Consider the following 25016-nt stretch of genomic DNA (forward strand, 5'->3'; position numbering starts at 1 on the left):
AAAATAGACAGAAATGTCGTTCATGTCGATATTTGGTCAATAATAAACAATTTACAAAAAACTAAATAGAACAATAAATCGAGATCTCAACTGCTGTTGGCTTTTGTAGTTTTTTAATTGATTTTATGTTGTCTCCCACTCTAATAAGGTTATTTGACAAAGTAGAAAATAGATTTGCTTTTAAATAAACGTGAAAATCAAAAGTTGTAAGAAAAGCAGTCAAATCAAGCACTATAGCTACTTAACAGACCACGTGACACGCTCCTCAGTTGAGGGGGTACGTAGGAAGTTGGGTGTCGCTCGTAGGCGGGGGCTTGGGCGGTCAAGTGAGTAAGTGTGGGGTCGAGGAGGGGCCCCAGTGTCGAGGCAGCAGTCCTGTGTCTGTGGCGCATACCGGAGCCCCAACACATGCCTGCATCTCCTTTGTGTGCGTGGAGCAGAACGTTACACACAGGCTGCGCGTCAGTGGCACAGCGGACTGCGTGGGGAACCGGACTCGAGCTTCTCGGAACGACACCAGGTGAGTTTGGGGAATCACCAGCTGGATATGGATGGTGATGGACCGATAGCCATATTTTTGGAGCTGCTGTTTTCAGGGATGGAGGGAGTTTTTCCCCAAACTTAATTGGACTATTCTAATTATTCGTGTGACGTGACTTTAGAAAGCAGATTTGAATGCTTAATTGTTTTCCTACCTCTTGTTTAATCAGATGAACTCGAATAAGACTACACAGCCTGCGCTATAATTAGCACTTTAAGCTAGCTGCAGGAGTACACTTTGGATGAAACAAAACAACCAGGTAGTACCGTTATCACCTAATTACCTGCTCCAATTGCACGACCGCAATGCCATTAATTACCCCTTTATTTAACTTCTAATGCCCTTTGTCATGTTATCGCCATGCATTTGTTTCAATGTGTTTACAAGTTTTCTGTCGCTTGTTTTGCGCATTGCACAGTCATCTTCTCTCATAAACCTTTTATGTATAAATGATTTGAGTGCGTTTCAATCAATTTCTGTCTATTATAAAATACTAAGGTTTGGTCAGTGGAAGTTTATTTATGCCGTTAATAACGTCCTCGTGTCCCGTTGCTGTGCGCAGAGCGACGCAGTTACGCACAATGCGCAATAAATATGACAAGAGTCCAACCGCACACTGCGGCTAATGCACACTCTCCATTGAACTCTGTTATGGACAACTTTTAACTGTCTTATCACTTAATTCCCAGCACATACAGGATTCATTTTATCAACCAAGTGTGGTATCTACATGCTCTCCCCATCCCTGGGTGTGTTTGGGATTCCAAAGTGATTGACAGGTCACCAGCCCAGAGTGTACCCCACCTCTAAGCTCCCCATGACCCTGAACTGGATGAGTCATGGATAATAGATAAATAGGATGCCATATGTCATATATATTGGTTACATTATTAGTCACCCTCACTGACTTGTGGCTCACTCATTCTGTTGTCTCATCTAGGTGCCCACATTGCTCTCGTCAAGCCAACGCACTATGTCGCATCGAAGTGGACAAGAGGACCCTGAGCGGTACCTGTTTGTGGATCGCGCCGTGGTTTACAACCCGGCCACACAGGCCGACTGGACGGCCAAGAAGTTGGTTTGGGTTCCCTCAGAACGCCATGGTTTTGAGGGGGCCGGTATCCGCGAGGAGCGCGGTGAGGAGGTTGTGGTAGAGCTGGCTGAGAATGGCAAAAAGGTGGTGATCAACAAGGATGACATCCAGAAGATGAACCCTCCTAAATTCAGCAAGGTTGAGGATATGGCCGAGCTCACCTGCCTGAATGAGGCATCTGTGCTGCACAACCTGAAGGACCGCTACTACTCTGGACTCATTTATGTGAGTAACCTCTGAGGTTTTTCTTTGCTGTATATTTTTTCCACAGGGTGATGATTAACCTTGAAAGTCACCTTGTATTCGGGGTTTTTTTCGCACACCACAGATAACCTTTAGCTGTTTATTATGCAATCGCTTCATTTAATATTTATCAGTCTGTGTTTGGGACAGGATAGGACATTGAACTTCCTGACCACACACGTCAATAGAGTCTTCACTCTTTGAGTACTCCAAGTACCGATAATGGTAGTATTTTGATTTGTAAAACTTCATTCACGGATGTGTCTTATTCAATGTCAAATTTTGTTCACCTTAAGTATCGGTGGCTGGTATCGGCAGTCTTCACGAGTACCGATACCTTAAAATAAGGTTGGTATCTCTGCTTATGACCCATTTTCTGCTTTTCAGAAATAGAATGTAGGTTGCTTGTCACCTGAGGGAATATTATTCGTGGACTCTGAAGCGTGTTGAAAAATCTCAGACGTAAAAAGTTTCATAAAAGACAACCAGCCGGATTCTCAAATCTTCTTTGAATACCAGTTCTTTTTTCTTTTACCAAGTTGGCTCAGTCCATGTTTTGTCATGGCTCATGTTCAGCTTCGGATCTTGTTAATTTGGATTTTGGCTAAGACAAATTGCAAACATGTGTCCTCACTGTTTTTTTTTTTGGTTTTTTTTTGACAGGAAGGAAATTTCCTTGCTCAGTTGTTTAACTTACCTCCTCGGAGTTGAACTATATCCATGCTGTAAAGCCCCCCTAAGCCTTCCTCATGCGGAGGACTTACAATTTAGGTGATGACTTCCACATTTGAGTCATAGTGTGGACGTTTGACGCACAGCATCGTTTAACTGTCGCTCACCGTCGTAGCATCTGATTGGAAAGATTTATTTTGACGAGGTGGTGCGTCACAGGCAAATCACATCTCCAAAGTGGGCTTGACCACAGTAGCTTGGATTTGGAAACAAGCAATCCTTTGTATCAAACGATAAGCCTCAGCTGTCAGAAAGCATCAGCATTCTTCCATGGTGTCCATCCATCTGATGTGTCTTTCTTTTGCCGGCCACTTCAGCTAGCAAGCGTTGGCTTGGCCGGTAGCGGCGGGGAGCCGGCGTATCCATGTCCTGTCCAGAGATGGCAGACGGGGTCGGCTGTCGTGTCCGCTGTTGCCCGTGTGTTGCTCAGCTGTTACCAGGCCACGGGATCTGATTTCACAGTGGAAATATCACCTAGCCTTTCCTAGATGGGGCTGGGCATGATGTTAAGTTATTTGCGTGGTCTGCTGCCGCGAGTGACAATGAAGGCGCAATTAGTATCTTGGTGTTGTGACAGAAAAGTCGCAAAGAGCTTCACATCTACTGAACTGGACGTTCGGAAAAGCCATCCAGCTCATTCCTTGGTTTCTCCCAACCTTTCTATGCTTCATCAACTCCTTTCTAGTGTTCTTCATCATTTGTACAGAACATCCTCTTGTTTTTGGACCAGGGGCACCACACTGAGCTATTATATAACGATTTCAGCATGCTGTCTGGTTCCTGGTTGCTTGCCCCTGAAGTTCTGTCACAGTCGACTCTAATTATGATACACATGTCAACATGTGAAGCGGCGTGACGGGTTGGTCGGGCAATGAACGGCTGGCTGCACTCTGCTCTTGCCAATGAATGGAAAGCAGGCTGTCTAAAAGTAGGAAGATAAAAATGGATGCCTTCAAAATAACCTGGACATTTTTCCAAAACCTTTTCAGTTACATTGTAATAGCTTTATGATTCCTTCCAGATGGCAACAGAACAAAACTAAAGTGCTGCTCAATATTATGTTTCTTATTCAATTTTGTTGTTTTGCAGACATATTCTGGCCTATTCTGCGTGGTCATCAACCCCTACAAGAACTTGCCCATATATTCAGAGAACATCATTGAGATGTACCGAGGCAAGAAGAGGCACGAGATGCCACCTCACATCTACGCCATCTCCGAGTCGGCGTACCGCTGCATGCTTCAAGGTACCGCTTTTGACACATTCTTGCTCCGTCACTTTCAGAACTGGACCTTGGTGCCAGAATCTGTGAGTTCGTGGAAGTGTTTTTCCACCAAGAGTCATTTCAGAAATGTGGTGCAAGAGTTTAGCTCACTTGCAAGCAGCATTGGGTTTGCTACATACTTCAGGTGATTAGTGTGCGGAGAAAGTGTGTGAAAGGTCAGAAGGTTAGCCAGGATGTGACATTATTGATTAGATCTGAAGTGTGATGCATCAAGGGATCATTAGCCCGATCCCATCACCATTCGACCAGTGATAATTATTCCAATTAAGATGTCATCACTCGTCTTGGTCACATGCATGCTAAAAAGGTGTTTATGGGTTTCCATTTTGTTTGTTGCGTCGACACTCCACAGCTGCAAAGCTTTTGTGTGCGGGCTGTGTTTATCTCAGTATGGGACAAGTCCCGTGCCAGCATTCTTCTTTGGCCCCATTATTCTTTGGGTTTCTTTCTTTTGAGCCCCCCTGGCCCACACAGAGGGTAGCCAATGGAATGAGGTCATCACCGTCCCCTCGATAAATACCCCGTCGTGCTAAATTCTGCACGCTGAGTCACGGTCAAGTTGTCTTTAGCACTCTATTAGCTACTACGGGACTCCTTCGGGGAGGAGTGCATCGCCATGGATACCGTGTGTGTACGTGTCACGTGTGGACAACCCTAATAACCATCTCGAGGGAACTCAGATAGAGGTGTCACTTGCTGCGTGACAGTGTAAATGGACTTTTGTGGTGCTGAATCTCATATTTGTTGAATACAACTGCCATTTTGGCTAGCTCATGCTAAGATTTTTTTTTCTCCTCCAAATCTTACTTGGATTTTACTTTTATATATTATATATATTTTATTTATTATTAGATACATTTTATTTGTATATATTTTATTTTTTCTCATCCAAATCTTATTTGGAACGGCGACTTTACCTCGTTTTCTGACTTAACAGCCGATCCTTCTCCTTTCTGTCCTCCTCACTTGAGAATTGTTTCATTCCTCATTTATTCTTCTTTTCCTACAACAAAACCGTCTGGCTTGGAAGAGAGGAATTTCCCACATCCTTGAAGGCATTTTGGTTCCCCCCCTTGCTTGGCATGAAAAATACAACCACAAATCTGCTGGAATTGTTCTAGCTTCTCTGTCCCCTTTGGTCTTTATCTTCTACACCCTTTTTTATAGAAGAAAACCTAGCAGCAGTGTTGGTGAGGTGAACACATGCATTGTGACTTTCCTTGAATTCTCATTGAAAGATTTATGAATATTCCTGGCTAAATTACTGATATATTACTCAGAATAATAAATCAGGTCCAAATTAAGCATGGTGGATGTTCTTAGTGTCATCATTGGTTATATAATTTGGGATCTCTTTATAGCTCTGGATGAAATATTTAGCTCGGGTACTGTTGAGACACACAAGAGCATGGATTGCCTACCAAAGCTGCATCTGATTTAAATTCAGTTTCAATAATTCATGAAAGAATGGAAACTGTTTGACATTGCTTTGGGTGTTTTATTTTTTGTTCCATTTTGTTTTGAGATTGATTTTTTTTATTTTATTTTTTTTATCTTGTTTTGATTTAAAATAATTATTAGTGATTTGACTTTGAAGCCCACAATACCATTTTAAAAATAACTTTTATTGCGTTTTCTTCATTCCCAACTACTTTGAAAACTTAACAAAGTATTTTGATTTGCAATTAAGTCATGACCATGTTGAATTAATTTAGTGAGACCGTCATAAATTAGTGTTCACATTCCACATCAAGGAACCTCTTGTGTATTAAGAGAATGTCAGGCTGACAAATGTAAGATCTTAGACGAGCACTCAATATAAGTTTTAAGAGTCGCAGCTGGAGGAAATGTCTTCATCCTTGAAAAAGGAATGAGCAGAAATGTTGAGGAAAAGCATCGAACAAGAGAAGTTATGCAAAAGTAGGAGCGGCGAGAGTTATGGGGGGGGAAAGAGAGCAGAGCAGAGGGTAGATGGGAAATTTAGAGGGAGCAGCCAGCATTGTGCTGCACAATGGCGGCTTTGTGCAGTCTAAAGGGAGGGGGTGCTGGGACCTGTGGATGCAGACGGGTACTCCTGAAATCTCCCCTTGGAAACCGGGCCCTTTCTCTAGTCTGGGATAATGAGGCCAAGCAGAGGCAACATCTCATTTGAGTGACAAAACAGGTGTGTGGAAGGAAGGGCTAGCCTAGCCCTTAAAATCTCGCTCTCGCTGTACTCTGAGAATTTGCAGGAGATGACAAATGTGAGGCCTGTTTAACAGTACACACACACACACACACACTGTAATACATATTGGCAGATGCAGCTTGCAGGATCAGACAGCTGTGGAAGTCATACCAGCATATAGTTGTATTTCTGCTGGGATTTTTATAGCTTAGCCATTCCTCAGCATCCGCTTACGCGATGTTTCTCCTAGCATTAGCCTTTTTTTAACACAGATTTCAGAAGAAGGCATTCCCTGCTTTGTGCATACTGTACATATCAAAAGTCATTTTTTAAAGGCTTCATTTTTGTTTTTGGAGGCATCGTAATGGTGGCTTTGCACACCATTGTCGGCCACATGTGACAAAAGGTGGTGGCCGGCAGGGGGATCTACCCAAAATTATCCGACAGTGACAGCCAGCTATTGGCACGAGGTGATAAAAAAAAAATTGTGAATTTATTATTTAAAAAAATAAAAAATAAATCCATTCTAATGGTCATTCCATACATGTGGTTGGTCTTTTAGCACATTTACCAATCTGCAAGTATTGAAAATGGCTGCAGTGATCATTGTTAACATTCTCGTTCACGTTGACTCTCTTTTGTGATTGGTTCCCTGCTCCCCTTGTGTGTGTCTGGTTTCCTGCAGAGTTTCGTACTCTGATATTAAAGGTGCCAACATGAACACACATGCACGGACATGAAAACAGCCTTGTTCTGTTGGATTATGGCAGGCGGGACCAGCCATCACAAAGAGCCTCTGTGGAATGACAAGCCACCCAACGCATGCCATCTGCAATCGATTACTTTGCCAAACGCTTTCTGCCGTATCTCCTGCTTCGGCTCTCTCTCACCTTTCATTGGCCAACCACAAAACATGCCTGATGATGGTTTTAGCTAATGTTGCAGCCAGTTAGTGCATGTGTCCAGAGTTAATAGTGACGAAAAGCGAGCCCGAGTGTGAGGCAGGAACAACACAATCAAGAGTCCAGACCAAAGCGTGACATCATTCCGTCTGTTTCCACTCTTGCCCCCACTCAACAAATGTTATCCACTCAAATGCTTCGACTTGTGACAAGAAAGTGCAGCCATGGATTTTTCATCTCTTTTTCATATTGCCAAGTTTTTTTTGTGGCTCCTTCATGAGTCATGAAATAAAGGCATTACATTTGAAAGATTTTATTCTTCAGCCCGATGATGTTTTCCAAATCACCATGAAAAACATGTGGGGCCTGGATTTTTTTTTTCCACCACAATCTCCTCCTTTTCCTTCACAGACTTTTCTTATTTCACCTCCATAATGATATGCAGTAAGACCATTTAAGAAATATGTTTTGTGGAGAAAAAAAAAAAAAAAAAGATCTGGCTGAATTTTCCCTGAACTGTGGATAGTATTAGAAAATATCGAAGGCGAGACACAGAGTGGAACGACTCAGTTTTAGCATTCCACTCTCATTATTTACTGTTCTTCATTCATTCTTGCAATTTAAATAAGCCACAGGTACGACTCATCTTTTCCACGCTTTGAAAATTATTATCTTTGGATATCTCATGGTTTACTTTCGCTGTGTGCAATTAAGCTGACGCACAGTGTGCCGAGTAATAAGACGAAAACGAAACAAGCTTCTAATTCACAAATTCCTCTTTTGTAATTCAAACCTCCAGCGCATCTGCTTCCATTAGATTTGCATATGCACTGTTACAAATGTACCTGACTTCATAAGAATGCATCTTTTTGCTTATTCTTGAAAGCACAAAGGAATTTCATTGTGACTAACATCTACTCAGTAATACATTCCTTTTTTTCTTTTGTACTTTTACACTGCTCAGAAAAATAAAAGAGAACACACAATCGTAACTGTCAGTAATTGTATTGCCAAGGTGTGAATGGCTTCCTCTCTTTCCTCTTTGTCGTTGTGTCTAGAAGCCTTCACACAACACCAGGGGGTCCCAAACCCACTGTGCTCATTTCCGCGAAGGCGTGGACGTTCACAGACTAACCCCTGATGACAAACTATTTTGGTCTGTGATCTCAGCTGCCAACTGGCGTCACTAGTCCCATCAATGCAGAAGCAGCCATAGGATCAGCGGCTGACACTGTTCTATATATAGCACATTTATGTTCTGTGCAATTCCGCCTTGCCTCTAATGTGCTACTTTCCCACTGCTAATCTATCTTTCCAGTTGTCCATTCTCCTATCTGGACTTTTCCCACCACAATCGGTCGCTTGCTCTGTGATTCGTCACCTCTTGAAAGAGTGCCACATTCCTCCCCGTTGCAAGTCTTTCCTTTTCGTTCATCAAGTAGAAATGTTGCAGCTCACCATTTCACAACATTTTGGTCTTACTGAGTGGCACAGAAAAAACAACTGACTAAATGGTCAGCGCATTGTCTTCTACTCACCTGCCCCCCCCCCCTAAACCTCCCGAAAATGACGCCCGCTGTGACGGAAGCGCTGAATTCCAGCGTGCACGCATAGATTGGTCCACACAAATGGCCAGTCAGCTCTGCGGGGTTGTCTGGCTTGCTCCTCATGGAATCGTGCGTGCCTTTGAATGCCTAACTGGCAGCTGGTCCAACAGCATGGGAATGACTAATGCTTAGTCATTCAGGGGTTACAAGAAAGCCACATTGCATAGTTTTACCTCCAAAAGTGTTTTATCTCTGCAACTAGTCATTAACTGTCATTAACTGCAAACATTTTATTATGTAATTTGTAGCTCTTTTTTTTTTTGCTGTTATAACAAACAGAAATGTGGAAAAAGTTTTTGTCAGGGAGAATATACATGATTTTTATTTATTTTTTGCCGAGTGTGCATCTGTGGGTAAATGTCACCGAATCGAATAGAGATGAGTAGCGTGAGTGCTGGGGGATTTCTGATGCGTGTGAAGTGGTTGCCACGGTAATGGAGCTTTCATTGCATTCAGCGCCATTTTACAACTTCTTTTATCAAGCAAATTGTGAGCTTGAGCAGCAGCGTGGAAGAAATGTGTTACCCAATTGCAAAGAAAAAAAAAACATCTTTATAACCTTGTTTACCTGCAAAGTACTTGTCATAAAGTGTTTGTTTGTTCAGTTGCTTAACATAGATGAAATAAAATATGAAATCACATCTAGGAGCATTATTATGCCAAAATGTAAAAGAAAAAAAAAAAAAAGGAAACCTCGGAGGGAGAGTGGGAATGCTCTGGAATGTGAAGAATTAAGGTTTGCTTAATCCTCCTGGAGGATAAATTATGAGCAGCAAAAGGGAACCCTGTGAACGAAAGTCACATTCATGATTTTTTTTTGTTGTAAACTTGATTCAGGTTTGTAAATCCTTCAAATAGACACAGCAGCAGAAGCGGTGTAAGATGATGAATGTGGAAGCTTTGCCAGCATTACGAAGAGGTCTGGAGAGGTGTTTCTGAATTTATCTTTCAGGAAATGAAAAAGCTTCTCACTTCCTGCCGCAAGAATTCCAGCAGACATTGAAGGGAGCAGAAAGAAAAAGAAACACTCGAAATCACCGAGACTCTATATGGAGAAATGAACTTGGCACTTTTGTGATGGATACAGTATATTTATTATTTACACGAACCAAAGTACAACAAGTCCACAATTAAGACTCTCACGTATTACCCAACAATTAAAGTTTTAAGTGTCACGTACCAAACCTCAGTTGGGTTATAAGTTTATATTGGAACCAAGAGGAGACTGGCTACATTTTGGCGCCTATTTTATACTGCTGGAGATAAATCTGTTGTTTTTTTTTTTGTTTTTTTTCTCCCTTATGAAGAAAAACAACTGTAATCATTGACCAATGATTCTTGAAGGATATTATTTTGGCTGTTGCGCAAAAATCGCTAACTGCAATCCTTGACAGCTGTCATTGTATTATGAGGCTTTTAATCATCTGCTTCAATTTTGAGGGAGGAAAAGTGGTTTACGTGCGGCTTGCGGTTGTGGCACTTACTTTACCGAAGGATCTTATTAGAATAGATTACTTTGCGAGTTTCTGTAATTGACTTCTTTTTTTGGTAGCATGTATGGATGAATAGAGTTTGAGTGTTGACGTGTCAAGAACTGGCCTCAAGATTTTGTTGCAGCCCGCTTGTTTACTCAACAACAGTACATTTCAATATTGTTTACAAATGGTTTGGGTTCCACCAGGAAAGTTTAGTTTGCTTAATCGTGTCATCACAATTTATTTATTTTTCCTGATCATTCTTCTTTTCTCATCTCAACAGATCGTGAGGACCAATCAATTCTTTGCACGTGAGTATTGTGACTCCTTGACCTTTTTTTTTTTTTTTTTTTTTAAATGAAATTTCTCTCTCACTGTCCTATTCTGGACTTAACGAGTATGCAACTGTTCCAATTTACGAAGAGACTCGCATTCTTAAAAAGAACGTTATCATTCATGTTGTCGGGGAATTTCACCAGATCGTACGCTGTGTTTTTCATATTGTGAAATGACCTTGTTTTTTTAGTAAGCAGACTACTTCCTGGTTCACTGAGAATGACAAACAGATGGATGGCTCCTTTAGAACTTCCCAACTTTTTTTAAGGGTCGCTCTTGCCTGTGGGGGGGGAAAGGCTCCATACAGGAGTCAAAAGAAAGATTTGTCAAACCTTGCAGACGGCAGTAAATCTGACTTTCAGCCCTCCAGATGGTCATCTGATACATTAAAAATATGCTGTACACTTCCTTGTTGTCTATTCAAAACATGACAACGGGGGAGCGGCCCTTGAAATGAACAACTCGTAGAATTTCTCACTTGGAAGTTATGGATACTATCCAGCAACGAGTATGAGTCAACGTTTACAATGCGGACTTACAATCGCTCGTCTTCGCAGTCAAAAAGCCTCGTAAGGATGGCGGTTATTTCCAGAAAAGTATTCCAACATGATATTTTCCCTCACTCACGCATAACTATGAAATCATGAAGCCAAGTTAGGATGTGATGACCTACATTGGCCATGTCTGTATCCTGCCTTTACGGACACCCCTCGCATCTAAGTGCAGAGAAGCTAATAAGCAGCTCGACTAAAGCCACTGGTATGTTGCCGCATGTAGAAGTGCCGCATTGCCTTCTGTCTTGGCGAGCGTGGCTTTCCAGGCTCTGGGAAGTTCGGATGGTCCTCTCTCAACACGGCTATCATTAGAAACTCGGCTGAAAGCAGAGCCTGGAAAACTTTGGAGACTGGCCCACAAAACCACATGGTGGGAAGTTAAACCTTTTCGGCAGATGGGTGATTATATAGAAAACAACAACACATGGCTGATGATGTTCACCCTGTTTTTTTTTTTTTTTTTTGAAGTTTAAGTTGAAAACCCACAATTGCAACCCCCTTTTGCTTTCAGAGGTGAATCAGGCGCTGGGAAGACGGAGAACACCAAGAAAGTGATTCAGTACCTGGCCCATGTTGCCTCCTCACACAAAGGACGCAAAGACCACAACATTCCAGTAAGAGGCTCACTCTGACTTCAATTGTAGCCCAGCTTACTGCCTCTGTCATCCATCCTCTCTGCTTAACCTCAAAATTGAACACTCGTAGTATTACACGAAATTGATAACCTAGTTTGCATATTTTGCCGAGTCCCACGCTAATCAAAAGCTAACGTAATACATTTGTGTGTAGCTTTTTTTCACGCCATTCAATGGCCGTGTTCATGGTGGCTCGGCTTGTGTCTGACATAACTGGTACATTTGTTTATCCGTAACAAACAGCCAGAATCTCCCAAAGCATTCAAGCTTCAGGCAAGTGCATTTCCCCGCTATCTCAATGTGTCTTATCATTTGTGCGTGTGTGTTTGCATGCCCTTATTTTTCTAATATCCACCGCTTCCAAAATGACTTTGCATGCTTAATTGAAGAAACTGATCATGGTAAGAAACATAAACAGCAATACTATATAGATCTCTGCAAGTTTGAATATTTTCAAACGATCCCCTCGACAATGTTCCCAGAAAATCACAATGTCCCCTCACTGGTGAGCTATTAATAGAACAACATTTGTTTCTGGGTTTACAATGGTCACATTATTGCTGCATGGACAGCAAATGAAAAATGGGAATTGGTTCATGGAACTGGATAGTCCATAAATCTCCCTGCATGAATTACTACTTTTATTGTAACTATTGACTAATATCCAGCTAACACGTTGTAATTATAAAACCGCTAGAGGGAAGGGGTCCCTTTGTCTGCTGCTTCTTGCAAACAAGTAAAAGGATCGTTTAATAAGTTGCAATTGAGTCGCTGTGAGCGAGTAACTGTAAACCTCGGGCCTCAAGAGTCGCCCCTGCCATCAGTCTGACCTCCATCATACCGCTCGCTCTCCTTCTGCAGTACATTATGGATGCCTCTGAGCAAAAGCCAGAGGAATGTAGACATGGTAGGGGGAGAAAATATGAGGTAGTGGAGAAACACACCAAATCACTTGGGAATGTCTGCCTATTCTGAAGTGATACATGTGCTGATTTCTGACTTATTATATGTAATTGTCGGCTTCAAAAGAGCTTGAGTAATAGCTGCATGAAAGACTAATAGTTGCTTTGCTTGTGGCTGAATTATGTTCCACTTCTAAGTCATAAGTTGTTGTTTTTTGTTTTGTTTTTTAAATCATCTTTTTTTAAGTTGACTACGGGACACTCAAAAGCAAACAGACATTCAGAATAACTAATTTGTCATTTCAATTTACTAAAGAATCCCACAGGTGGAACCCACTGGATTCATTGTTTTTTTTTTGTTTGTTTGTTTTTTTAATTTTTTTTTCCCATGATCAGAACACAGGACACGAGAAAACACGATTTGTGAATGAAATTCAGGCACGCTTTAGGGAATGTTATCAAGGGTAGCCTTTTTACTACTATATAGAGCTATATTTCACTTTTTTACTGTAATGTCAAGGGAAAGGGAATAAAAATCAAACTGCCACGGGCTGGAATACATTCTTTGTTATTTTTTGGCTTCACAGCTCTTTGAATGTCTTGGCCTTCTTAACTTGTTAAATTCCCTTGACAAAAATCACATCATGCTGACTAAAGGAAAGAAAGTCGAGCCAGAAGCTCTGCTGTTAGAATCAACATATTTTGCAATGTCAGCAAAACCTTTTCTATTGTGACAATTTTGTAGGTTAGTTAAACCCCCTTAACCACATAAGAACCTCAAGAGGGGGTCTTGGATCCGACGTCAATTTTATTTAATAGCTTTTATCATTGAGAGTTACCGTAACATGTCAAGTATTTTGATGTTGCATGTTTTTCGTCTGAATCCACACATTTAACACTCGACGTTTACAAATGCAGTTCTCCATTGAATTGTTTTTCCTTCTAATTTTTGGTGGACGCATTGTTGTCATTGGCCAGCTAGATGACCTCTGACCTCTCTCTCTCCGCAGGGCGAGTTGGAACGCCAGCTTCTTCAGGCTAACCCTATCCTGGAATCGTTTGGCAATGCCAAGACCGTGAAAAATGACAACTCCTCCCGTTTTGTGAGTTCTGCACAGAGCATCTTGTGCAAGAGCAAATAAAGCACTAAATTATCGTTATTATGAAAATATCATCTGTCATGTCCGATTATGTAACGAGACTCACAGGGATGACAACAATCATTTAAAATATGTGGGCAAATGTTTTTCCCAATACAGCAATTTTGTTTTTTCACGGCCGCAGTCATTTGCAGCCAGCTGTGAGTGGGTGTTGAAGATGCATACTAAAGACTTCTCAATTCAACTGTGGTTTTAACACAAATATTGATCTTTCTTTCTTGCAGGGCAAGTTCATCCGAATCAATTTCGATGTTGCCGGCTACATCGTCGGGGCCAACATTGAAACCTGTATCCTTATGAAGGCTGGTTGGAATTTTCTTTGACAATGATGGCTATAGCATTGACAACGTGCGAAACTTGATTCCAGTTCAGTTCTTAACTTTTGCTGTCAGACCTTCTGGAGAAGTCACGGGCAATTAGACAGGCCAAAGATGAAAGAACTTTTCACATTTTCTACCGCTTGCTGGCAGGAGCCGGAGAGCATCTCAAAAGTGAGTTTGTTCTGTAGCCAGCTTCACAGTCATAGCAATTTTTTTAAGTCAGTCACATATAAGACTTATGAAAGCTGCTTTGAATTATTATTTAATTTTGTGTGCCCTTAAAATATGGTTCAAGACATTTGGGTTTTTTTTGCCCCAACAGTGAAAATACAATAGCAATCTTCCTTTTCTCATTACAGCGGACCTGCTCCTCGAAGGTTTTAACAACTACCGGTTCCTGTCAAATGGTAACATCCCCATCCCTGGTCAGCAAGACAAAGACAATTTCCAGGAGACTTTAGAGGCCATGCACATCATGAGCTTCTCCCACGATGAGATTGTCTGTAAGTATTAGTTGTGGACTTAGTTTAGACTTAGTTATTTTATTTTGTGATTTTATTAATTGTATTATTTTTTATTTTATTTGACTATTTGTCTTATGTTCCTTCACTCTAAAATGAATTTTTGTCTTCTTCTTGTCAGGCATGTTGAAGGTAGTCTCAGCTGTGCTGCAATTTGGCAACATTGTCTTCAAGAAAGAGAGAAATACGGATCAGGCCTCCATGCCCGAGAACACAGGTGAGCACGCGCTCACACATCAACACTCATGTTTGCTAATCTCCAAAATGAAACGACAGTCAACCCTCAGCTTTCACCACAACAGATGGTAGAAGCCATCTCGGTCATATCCACAAAACTCAAACAAGAAAATAGATTGTCTTCTTGGTATTTGTTCTGATCAATCCTTCAAGTGTCGACAGGCCGCATGTCCGAGTGTCAGCGTGATCCAATATCACGTTTGTCGTTGACCGCGTAATTGTTTTTCACATATTGTCCTGAAATCTCGTTGTCCTTTCAGCGGCGCAGAAGCTTTGCCATCTGCTCGGGTTGAACATTATGGAGTTCACCAGAGCTATCCTCACTCCGAGGATAAAAGTAGGACGAGACTATGTACAGAAAGCGCAGACCAAGGAACAGGCATGTGGTTATCTAACACAACTCGCAAGAAATGATGATTGTAAAAAGTCCACCTCATGATGGAATCATTTCGCCCTTTGCACAGGCTGACTTTGCCGTGGAAGCTCTAGCCAAGGCTACATATGAGCGACTGTTTCGCTGGCTGGTCCATCGCATCAACAAGGCCCTCGACAGGACCAAACGTCAGGGAGCATCTTTCATCGGCATTCTGGACATCGCTGGCTTTGAAATTTTTGAGGTGGAAAAGAATCCCCGGCGCGCACGGCCATCTGGCGCTCCCGAACTAACTGGACGTCTGCCTCACGCCTCATTTCCAGCTGAACTCCTTCGAGCAGTTGTGCATCAACTACACCAACGAGAAGCTTCAGCAGCTTTTCAACCACACCATGTTCGTCCTGGAGCAGGAGGAGTACCAGAGGGAGGGCATCGAGTGGAGCTTCATCGACTTCGGCCTCGACCTCCAACCTTGCATCGAACTCATCGAGAGGCCGGTCGGTGCTCCTCGTTTGTATATGCACGGAATGTCCAAACTCGTTGGTGTTTATTTATTTTCAACAAGCTTTGTCCCTTCAGAATAACCCTCCTGGTATTCTGGCTCTGCTGGATGAAGAATGTTGGTTTCCCAAAGCCACAGACAAGACCTTTGTGGACAAAGTGCTGCAAGAGCAAGGCACCCACACTAAGTTCCAAAAACCACGTCAGCTCAAGGACAAAGCTGACTTCTGCATCATCCACTACGCAGGGAGGGTACGTCATTCCGTCGACCTTATTGATATTTCAATATTTTACGATAGCTAAGAGGAAAAAATATCGTATGACTACTACTTAAAAATAGCTGTCAGAGTTATTCATGGCCTATGTCTGGCTAATGTTTGAAACTTTGGATGAATGACATCATCGCCTTCATACAATAGCCCGGTTGTTAGACCGCCACCACCGCCGAAGGATTCTCACATCTGGTTCACATCGACGCGAGATTGACGGCTTCGTGTAGCGATAGTTATATAACCGAGGTTGGTCGTTTTCACCTTTGCGCGGCGGGCAGTCATCTGTAAAGCGAAAACTATAGTTCGCCGTTCGTCGTTCCCATGTGGAAGTTTGTCAGTCAAGGCGGGTTGATTTTAGAGTCTCCAGAGTTTTAATTGGACTTCAATTGTTCTGATGAGTAAGTCGAGCTTGCCATGTCAAACAGAGAAGTGACGCCATCCAGGAGGCAGCATTTCATTTCAACGTGTTCAAATAAATCCTCCGAGACAGAAGAGAAAATATGCGCAAACAGTGCGAGTTTGCTTTTCCGGGATTCTGATGAATCCCAGATGGGGAACCGGCATTCCACATCTCAGGTTCCTTCACCGTGTCAATTCCTCGGAATGCCGCTCTGTGATCCAGCGCTCTTTTTTTAGTGTGTCGGACATCGTGGTGTTACAGACTAATCCAATTATCATAGCTCGACCGAACACGAGTCAACACGGGATGGACACAGGGGACCTGTCAATCAAATGAAAAGATAAATTTGATGCCTTGTGTTTTCCTCAGGTGGACTATAAAGCCGATGAATGGCTGATGAAGAACATGGATCCCTTGAATGACAATGTGGCCACATTGCTGCATCAGTCCACTGACAAGTTTGTGGCTGAACTCTGGAAAGATGGTGAGATGTTTTCGCAACAGCTGTTTGGAGATGAAATAATCATGAGGAGGAAAGAATACTTGCGGTATTTGCTCATGAGCTGAGCACGCTTACACTGTTAAGAACACGCTTAATGTGACAGACTCATTGTCTATATTGCTCTCCGGGCTAATCCTTGTTTGTAGATGTTCTGTTTCTTTTTTTAACTCTTCCACTGTCTTCTGTGTGTTTGTGTGCATGCAATTGTGTTGTTGTAGAAATTGAGACATATCAAAGAGCCTCTTTCTATGAAAATGTGTCTGTGCTCCATGATCCTCAAGGTGATTGATGACTTGTCCTCCTAGCTACTGCACATCCTCCATATTTTCCTCACTGACTGCTATGCGCTCGCTTTAAATCCTGTTTGGCTTGGCATGGCCTATTCTCTCTTTTTTTCTTTTTTTTTTTTTTAAATATCACTGTTATTTTCCTCATCCCTTCATTGTTACTGGTGACCTCCTCTAGAACTATTTCTAGTATTTGGCTTCCCAAAATATGTAGTACTAAACAAAAATAAAATTTCCATAAATATTTAATGTTTTTTAGGTTGGTTCGGCTTTTACTACAGTATGATAGTAAAGCGATATTTAAAAAAAAAAAATCAACAGATGATTCCAAGGGGGAAAAAAGGAAGACAAAACTTGTGTTTGCAGAGTATTAGCTGGTATTATGACAGCTTTGAGGGAAACCGGGTGGTGGCTTGTGGTCTCAGTTGGTGGTTTTCACCACTGTTGCAACACTGGAAAAGAAATTGCACATACAAATACTCCATGTCATCTTCATTATACAATATCCTGCATTTATACCATAATATAAAACAGCTTGATGCCCAATTTCCTGCTAACAATGTCACATTTGTCATCACCAGTGGACCGAATCGTCGGCCTGGACCAAGTTGCCGGCATGAACGAGACGGCATTCGGCGCCGCGTACAAAACTAAGAAGGGCATGTTCCGCACGGTGGGTCAGCTGTACAAGGAGCAGCTGTCCAAGCTGATGGCCACGTTGAGGAACACCAACCCCAATTTTGTCCGCTGCATCATCCCCAACCATGAGAAAAGAGTAAGTCACATGGTCTAATGAATTGTATGAAATTATCATATTATATATAATGAATCTATAATTATTATTTGATTTATTTATTCTTAGTTTTTTATTTACTAATTTTTAATTATGATTTATCATCTTAATAAATTCTACCTCCAAATTAATAATGCATTGGTTTGTCTGCTTCCTCCAGGCTGGTAAACTTGATCCTCACCTGGTTCTGGACCAGCTAAGATGTAATGGAGTCCTGGAAGGGATCCGTATCTGCAGACAAGGCTTCCCCAACCGTATTGTCTTTCAAGAGTTCAGACAGAGGTACTTTACTTTCAGTTTCATTACTTGTGTTCCATTGTAGCTAGTGTGGCTAATTCAATCAAATTTGTACAGGTATGAGATTCTCACTCCTAACGCCATCCCCAAAGGCTTTATGGACGGCAAGCAGGCCTGTGAGAGAATGGTCAGCAAACACACAATTACAAACTTGTCAGTAGATATTAATTGTGAACTCAAACCTTTTTTTTTCAACTATTTCCCTCTTTGATAGATCAAATCGCTGGAGCTTGACAACAACCTGTTTCGCATCGGCCAGAGTAAAATCTTCTTCAGGGCGGGAGTGCTGGCCCACTTGGAGGAAGAGAGGGACCTGAAGATCACTGACATTATTATTTACTTCCAGGCTGCTTGTCGTGGCTATTTAGCACGCAAGTAAGGGTCACATCTCTTCCACTTTTCTGATGAATTGAGGCAAACACATGCCCATCTTGTTTCTCTCATCTTGCTTCAGAGCCTTTGCCAAGAAGCAACAACAGCTCAGCGCGCTAAAGGTTCTCCAAAGAAACTGTGCCGCGTACTTGAAGCTTCGTCACTGGCAGTGGTGGAGACTCTTCACTAAGGTGTTTGTTTTTGTTTGTTTTTTTAAATGACCCATAGAGAACTTCAATATGACAACTTCCTCTTCCAATCCAAATACAGGTGAAGCCCTTGCTGCAGGTCACCAGACAAGAGGAGGAGATGATAGCTAAAGATGAAGAGCTGGTCAAAGTGAAGGAGAAGCATACAAAAGTGGAGGGACAGCTGGTAGAGATGGAACGAAAACACCAGCAGGTCTGATATGGTCATGTAAATAATACTTCAAATGTCTGCCCTGCTTAATCAGTGTTTTGTCTTTGTGTAGTTAACAGAGGAGAAAAACATCTTAGCAGAGCAGCTGCAGGCAGAGACTGAGCTGTTTGCAGAGGCAGAGGAAATGAGAGCTCGCCTGGCTACTAAGAAACAAGAACTGGAGGAGATCCTTCATGACCTCGAGTCCAGGCTGGAGGAAGAAGAGGAGAGGGCACAGGGCATGGTCAATGAGAAGAAGAAGATGCAAACCCATATCCAAGTAAGCCTGTGACAATACAGACATAAAAATATTTAAAAAAAGAAAAAATCATATACCCCTTTAAATGTGCCGTGTCCAATTCTTATTTCCATTTTTTTTTTTTTAACTCCAAAATGTTGTATTCTACTTTGCTAAATAAATGTTTGGTAGGACCTGGAGGAACAACTGGATGAGGAGGAGGCAGCTCGACAAAAGCTGCAGCTTGAGAAAGTGACAGCTGAGGCCAAAATGAAGAAATATGAAGAGGACATTTTGCTGCTCGAGGACCAAAACACAAAGTTTGTCAAGGTGAGAGACAGCAAAGATGCTCAAATGGTTTTTGATGACACAAGCAACCTAAGATGTCCTTTTTTTTCAGGAAAAAAAGTCACAGGAGGATCGTATCAATGAGATGACCATTTTCCTTGCTGAGGAAGAAGAGAAAACTAAGAACCTGGGAAAGGTCAAGAACAAGCAAGAGATCATGATGGTCGACTTGGAAGGTAAAGGAGCTGCATCTGAGTCATGTCAAAGAAGTTCATCACTTCTACTCTCTAACATGGTCCAATGTTTCATCCAGAGAGGCTTAAAAAGGAAGAAAAGACCCGTCAGGAGCTGGAGAAGGCCAAGAGAAAGCTGGATGGGGAAACAACAGATTTTCAGGACCAGATCACTGAGCTCCAGGTCCAGATAGAGGAGTTGAAAACTCAAATTGTCAAGAAAGAGGACGAGCAGCAATCGCTTCATGCAAGGTAGGAACACACACGAAGAACAAAATACTGTTTAGCCGAGCCGGAGCTAAAGTTTAATCGTGAGTCACAATGACGGTCACCGTCGCCATATTTAACATGTCTCACCTGTTGCATGTTATTGGACTGACAGCATATAGATAAGAATACACATCAAGTCTCATAACCTGGTTCTGACCCAACAAAGAATTTATTTTCCTATTCTTACTCTTTTGGAATGTGTCATTGTGTGATTGGTGGTGGCCTTGTTATCGGGATATTTGTGTATGTAACGACTACAAAAAGCTTCTGACAAAACAACTGGAAGGGGGAAAATGGCTTGCATAAAGCTGTCCACGCAATTGTGAACTTTTCAATATGACTCACTTATTCACCATAAATAACTACTGAAGTGGTTTAGGGAAGGGATTTGGAGCTAAGGTCTCATCATAAAAGAATGCAAATATAGGAGTAGCTTTGTCTCTGCTGCCATCTAGTGGCCAGATATCAGAATACACTTCTTTAAAAAAAATAAAAGTCTCATATCTTTGCTAGTTTTATCTCATATTTTTTAGTTCAGTATTAGTAATTATTACAAGTTTGAATGTTAAATATATTATATTTTTATTTTTAAAAAAATTCTCATATCTCTGCTAGTTTTATCTTATATTTTATTTGTCCAATATTAGTAATTATTACAGGTTTGGATGTTAAATATGTTATTGCCTGATGTTTTTCAGGAGTGAAGATGAGGTCAACCAGAAGAACAACGCTCTTAAACAAGTGCGAGAGCTTCAAGCCCAGCTGTCTGAGCTGCAGGAGGACATGGAGTTGGAGAAACAGGCCAGGAACAAGGCTGAGAAGCTCAAGCGAGATTTAAGTGAAGAACTGGAGGCCCTAAAGACAGAACTGGAGGACACCTTGGATACAACAGCTGCCCAGCAGGAGCTAAGGTAACACTTTCTGGATTTGTCAGTAATTGAGAAGGTTTAGACTTTTCTGTGCGATTCAGGACCAAGCGAGAGCAAGAAGTTGCAGAGCTGAAGAAGGCCATTGAGGAGGAGTCCAAAAACCACGAGGCACAGATACAGGATATGCGACAGAGGCATGCCACTGCTTTGGAAGAGATCTCAGAGCAGCTCGAACAGGCCAAGAGGGTGAGGTGCCTTCCCTGAACATTTAAAGAAAACATTTTTTGGGGAACACTGACGTTTTCTCTGTAGTTCAAAGCTAATCTCGAGAAGACCAAGCAGAGCCAGGAGAGCGCCAACAAGGAAATGGCTTGCGAGGTCAAAAGCCTTCAACAAGCAAAAACCGAGTCAGAGCACAAGAGGAAAAAACTGGAGGCTCAGCTGCAGGAGGTCACTGCCAGAAACACAGAAGGCGAGCGGACCAAGGCCGAGCTGGCCGAACGCGCGCACAAACTGCAGGTGAAGTTCATTGTGTCGCTTTGTCCAGGTCTCGGTATTTCGTAGTCTACGTTCCAACCAATAAACGGATCATTTCTTCGTTCAGACTGAGCTGGACAACGTGTCCGCCATGTTGGAAGATGCAGAGAGAAAAGGCATCAAGATGACGAAAGATGTCGCTGGACTGGAAAGTCAGCTCCAAGACACACAGGTGCTCCACCATAACTTTCACTATCGATCGGAAAATCAACTGTGACTTGACTAGAAGATGGATCATATTTTCTCGTAGGAGCTGCTCCAAGAGGAGACGCGTCAAAAACTGAACCTCAGCAGCCGCATGCGCCAGTTAGAGGAGGAGAAGAATGCTGTCCAGGAGCAGCAAGAGGAGGATGAGGTGGCCCGTAAAAATTTGGAGAAACAATTGATGACCTTACAAGCTCAGGTAGGTCCGATCGTTCATCTCTGACATTGCTGGTTGATGCTGAATTTGAGTTCCGCTTACTTTTTCTACCCGTAGTTCTCCGAGAGCAAGAAGAAGCTGGAGGATGACGTGGGGATAATAGACGGCCTGGAGGAGGCAAAGAAGAAGCTGCAAAAGGATTTGGAGATGTCAAGCCAGCGTCTGGAGGAGAAGACCATCGGTTTTGAGAAAATGGAGAAGACAAAAACTCGTCTGCAGCAGGAGCTGGATGATCTCACCGTTGACTTGGATCATCAGAGACAGAGTGTGTCCAATCTGGAGAAGAAACAGAAGAAGTTTGACCAGGTGAGATGTCAGTTGGAGAGCCAATTTTTATGTTGTTAATCTCCAAATGTCAATATCGTCATTCTTCTAGTTGTTGGCTGAGGAGAAGAGCATTTCAGCCCGTTATGCTGAAGAGCGTGACCGCGCGGAAGCTGAGGCCAGGGAGAAGGAGACCAAAGCTCTGTCCATGACCAGAGCGCTGGATGAAGCCCTGGAGGCCAAAGAGGAGCTGGAGAGGGTCAACAAACAGCTCCGTGCCGAAATGGAAGATCTGATGAACTCCAAGGACGACGTGGGCAAGAATGTAAGTCTTAGCAAACTCATAAAATCCCTTTGCCGTCATTACATCCGTCGCGCTCCTCAGGTTCACGAGCTGGAGAAATCCAAGCGCACTCTGGAGCAGCAGCTGGAGGAGATGAAGACTCAACTTGAGGAGCTGGAGGACGAGCTGCAGGCCACCGAGGACGCCAAGCTGCGGCTGGAGGTCAACATGCAGGCCATGAAGGCTCAGTACGAGCGTGATCTTCAGGGCCGTGATGACCAAAACGACGAGAAGAAGCGAGCGCTCGTTAAACAGGTGCGACATCCGGCTCGACTTTGACCTTTGGCCCATCAAATGGACTCGGCTCCTCCTTTCAGGTCCGAGAGATGGAGGCGGAGCTGGAGGATGAGAGGAAGCAGAAAGCGATAGCCGTTGCAGCTAAGAAGAAACTGGAAATGGATTTGAAGAACACGGAGGGTCAGATCGAAGGTGCCACCAAGGCTCGAGATGAAGCCATCAAACAGCTGCGCAAGTTACAGGTGCACGTTTAGATGACATCGCTGTGCTTCGTTCACCAGCCTGCTTTGCGTCTAAACACCAACATTTGGTCTCCAGGCACAAATGAAGGATTACCAGAGGGAACTGGAAGATGCTCGAGCTTCCAGAGACGATATTTTCGCATTATCCAAGGAAAACGAGAAGAAACTCAAGAGTTTGGAGGCTGAGATTGTGCAGCTGCATGAGGTACAAAACTCTTTTTCTTAATAGGATTTTCCTTAAAAAAAAAAAAAAAAAGAGGCAACATGAAGGTCTTTTGCACAATTTAGGATCTGGCGGCATCAGAGAGAGGACGACGCCACGCTGAGCAAGAAAGAGACGAGTTGCAAGATGAAATCTCCAACAGCACATCTGGAAAGTACGATCCTTTTATTTCATCATTCAAAGTTTGTGTGTTTTATGATTATTATTTTTTTTATTATTATTTTTTTCTCTTATTATTATTATTGATGAATCTCACATGCTTGTTCTTTTGCTGAAGGACTGCTCTGATGGATGAGAAGAGGAGGCTGGAGGCTCGTATCGCTCAGCTCGAGGAAGAGCTCGAAGAAGAGCAGGGCAACATGGAGCTACTCAACGACCGCTTCAGAAAGACCACCATGCAGGTCCGGCACCACCTCTAAGTTTCGCAAGGATTCCGAAGAAGAGGATTGCATTAAGTCCCTTTGGTCTCCACAGGCGGACACTCTAACCACGGAGTTGAGCGCTGAGCGCAGCGCGGCCCAGAAGAGCGAAAATGCCCGGCAGCAGTTGGAACGTCAAAACAAGGAGCTGCGGGCCAAGCTGAGCGAACTGGAAGGTTCCGTCAAGAGCCGCTTCAAGGCTTCCATCACGGCGCTGGAGGCCAAGATAGCACAGCTGGAGGAGCAGCTGGAGCAGGAGGCCAAGTAAGATACTAAATTCACCATGATGAGAAGATGTCAAAGCCCTCAACGTCTTCGGTTCTGTGCAGGGAACGCGGAGCAGCCAACAAGTTAGTGAGGAGGACTGAGAAGAAGCTGAAAGAGATTTGTATGCAAGTGGAAGACGAACGCCGCCATGCCGACCAGTTTAAAGAACAAGTATGTTATTTTCTTATTTTACATTTGTCAAAATATATTTTGTATTTTTTTTTTACATAGCTTGGTCGTTTTTGTGTTTTTGTCCGTGTGAAGCTGGAAAAGTCCAACTCGCGTATGAAGCAGCTGAAGCGCCAGCTGGAGGAGGCGGAAGAGGAGGCCACGAGGGCCAACGCGTCACGGAGGAAGCTTCAGAGGGAGCTGGATGACGCCACAGAGGCCAGCGAGGGCCTCAGCCGGGAGGTCCACACGCTGAAGAACCGACTCCGGTACTCTTGCTTAGATTTTCGGGTGAGAATGGAAAAAAAAAAAAATTAGAATTTCTGAAATTCCTGTTGTTGTGATAGGCGCGGCGGCCCCATCAGTTTTTCCTCCAGTCGCTCAGGCAGACGCCAGTTGCCGGCGGAGGGATCGTCGTCCTTGGACCTCCTGTCGGACGACGAGCTGGAAAACAAAGTCACTGACAACAACGCCAACGAGACGCCCAGCCCGCAGCAGGAATAACATGCCTTAACTTGAGAAAAGAAAAAAAAAAGGAACCCTGTCAGCTTCTTGAGTATGAACGCTTTTTCCTCATCATGCATCTTAGCATCAAGACACCAGCGGTTGGTATCCCAACATTCGCTTTTCCCAACATACATAGATTCCGTGGACATCCCATTGCGTACATTTGAGATACATAAGTTATTTTTTAGAGTATTTTTCCAGCCCTTGTGCAAGAATGCTTTGCTTGTGTAAGAAAATAGAGCTTCAACGACATCTCCAACTTATTGCAATTATCTCGCGTTCATCTTCTGTGCCTTCCAATACATTTATGTCCACGTGTACTGTTCGTATATGCATCATTTTGTGAAGATGTATTTTAATAAACCATCCATGTCATGATATTTTCGAGAAAAATTGCTATTGTTTGTCTTAGTGCAATTCCAATTGCTGCTACTACCTACAAGACGTGTCTGCTACCACTCTATTGTTCATCTCGCAGGTTTTTGTCCTGTCGCTGAGGAGATAACGTGTCTGTTAATGCGCCGAGTTGTGGAAACAACTTCTGTAATCCTCCGTCATGTGACTCATAGTAATAATCACTCATT

General features: G+C 42.9%; 1 protein-coding gene across 2 annotated transcripts; it reads left to right on the top strand.

The window, feature by feature from the left end:
* The first annotated feature begins 313 nt into the window (after positions 1-313).
* On the top strand, positions 314-24915 carry LOC147044585 (myosin-10). 2 transcript variants are annotated; one of them, XM_085935017.1, is made up of 42 exons: positions 314-520; positions 1482-1859; positions 3699-3855; positions 10329-10356; positions 11447-11549; positions 11814-11843; positions 13483-13575; positions 13857-13920; positions 14025-14123; positions 14312-14455; positions 14595-14690; positions 14971-15089; positions 15175-15327; positions 15407-15580; positions 15663-15836; positions 16626-16740; positions 17627-17820; positions 17999-18120; positions 18193-18262; positions 18350-18510; positions 18590-18698; positions 18778-18909; positions 18980-19186; positions 19337-19474; positions 19545-19668; positions 19746-19917; positions 20634-20846; positions 20906-21050; positions 21117-21323; positions 21409-21513; positions 21592-21744; positions 21820-22068; positions 22139-22351; positions 22412-22624; positions 22687-22848; positions 22925-23053; positions 23137-23225; positions 23349-23472; positions 23546-23754; positions 23820-23928; positions 24022-24194; positions 24273-24914. In XM_085935017.1, exons 2-42 carry the CDS (start codon positions 1515-1517, stop codon positions 24427-24429), a joined length of 5973 nt encoding a protein of 1990 aa, XP_085791143.1. In that variant the 5' UTR covers positions 314-520; positions 1482-1514; the 3' UTR covers positions 24430-24914. The 2 variants fall into 2 exon arrangements, with proteins under 2 accessions (XP_085791143.1, XP_085791142.1); XM_085935016.1 differs by lacking the exon at positions 314-520 and adding an exon at positions 686-800 and having other exon boundaries at positions 24273-24915.
* The last annotated feature ends 101 nt before the right edge of the window (positions 24916-25016 follow it).

The sequence above is a fragment of the Syngnathus leptorhynchus genome, chromosome 16 (assembly GCF_054491065.1).
Source record: "Syngnathus leptorhynchus isolate UIUO chromosome 16, UIUO_Slep, whole genome shotgun sequence".
Lineage (NCBI taxonomy): Eukaryota > Metazoa > Chordata > Actinopteri > Syngnathiformes > Syngnathidae > Syngnathus > Syngnathus leptorhynchus.

Excerpts from the sequence above, each read along its gene's own strand:
- LOC147044585 (XM_085935016.1), top strand. Across the intron at positions 15,328-15,406 it reads CTGGCTTTGAAATTTTTGAG|CTGAACTCCTTCGAGCAGTT; the intron begins GTGGAAAAGAAT and ends CCTCATTTCCAG. Across the intron at positions 23,473-23,545 it reads TCAGAAAGACCACCATGCAG|GCGGACACTCTAACCACGGA; the intron begins GTCCGGCACCAC and ends TGGTCTCCACAG.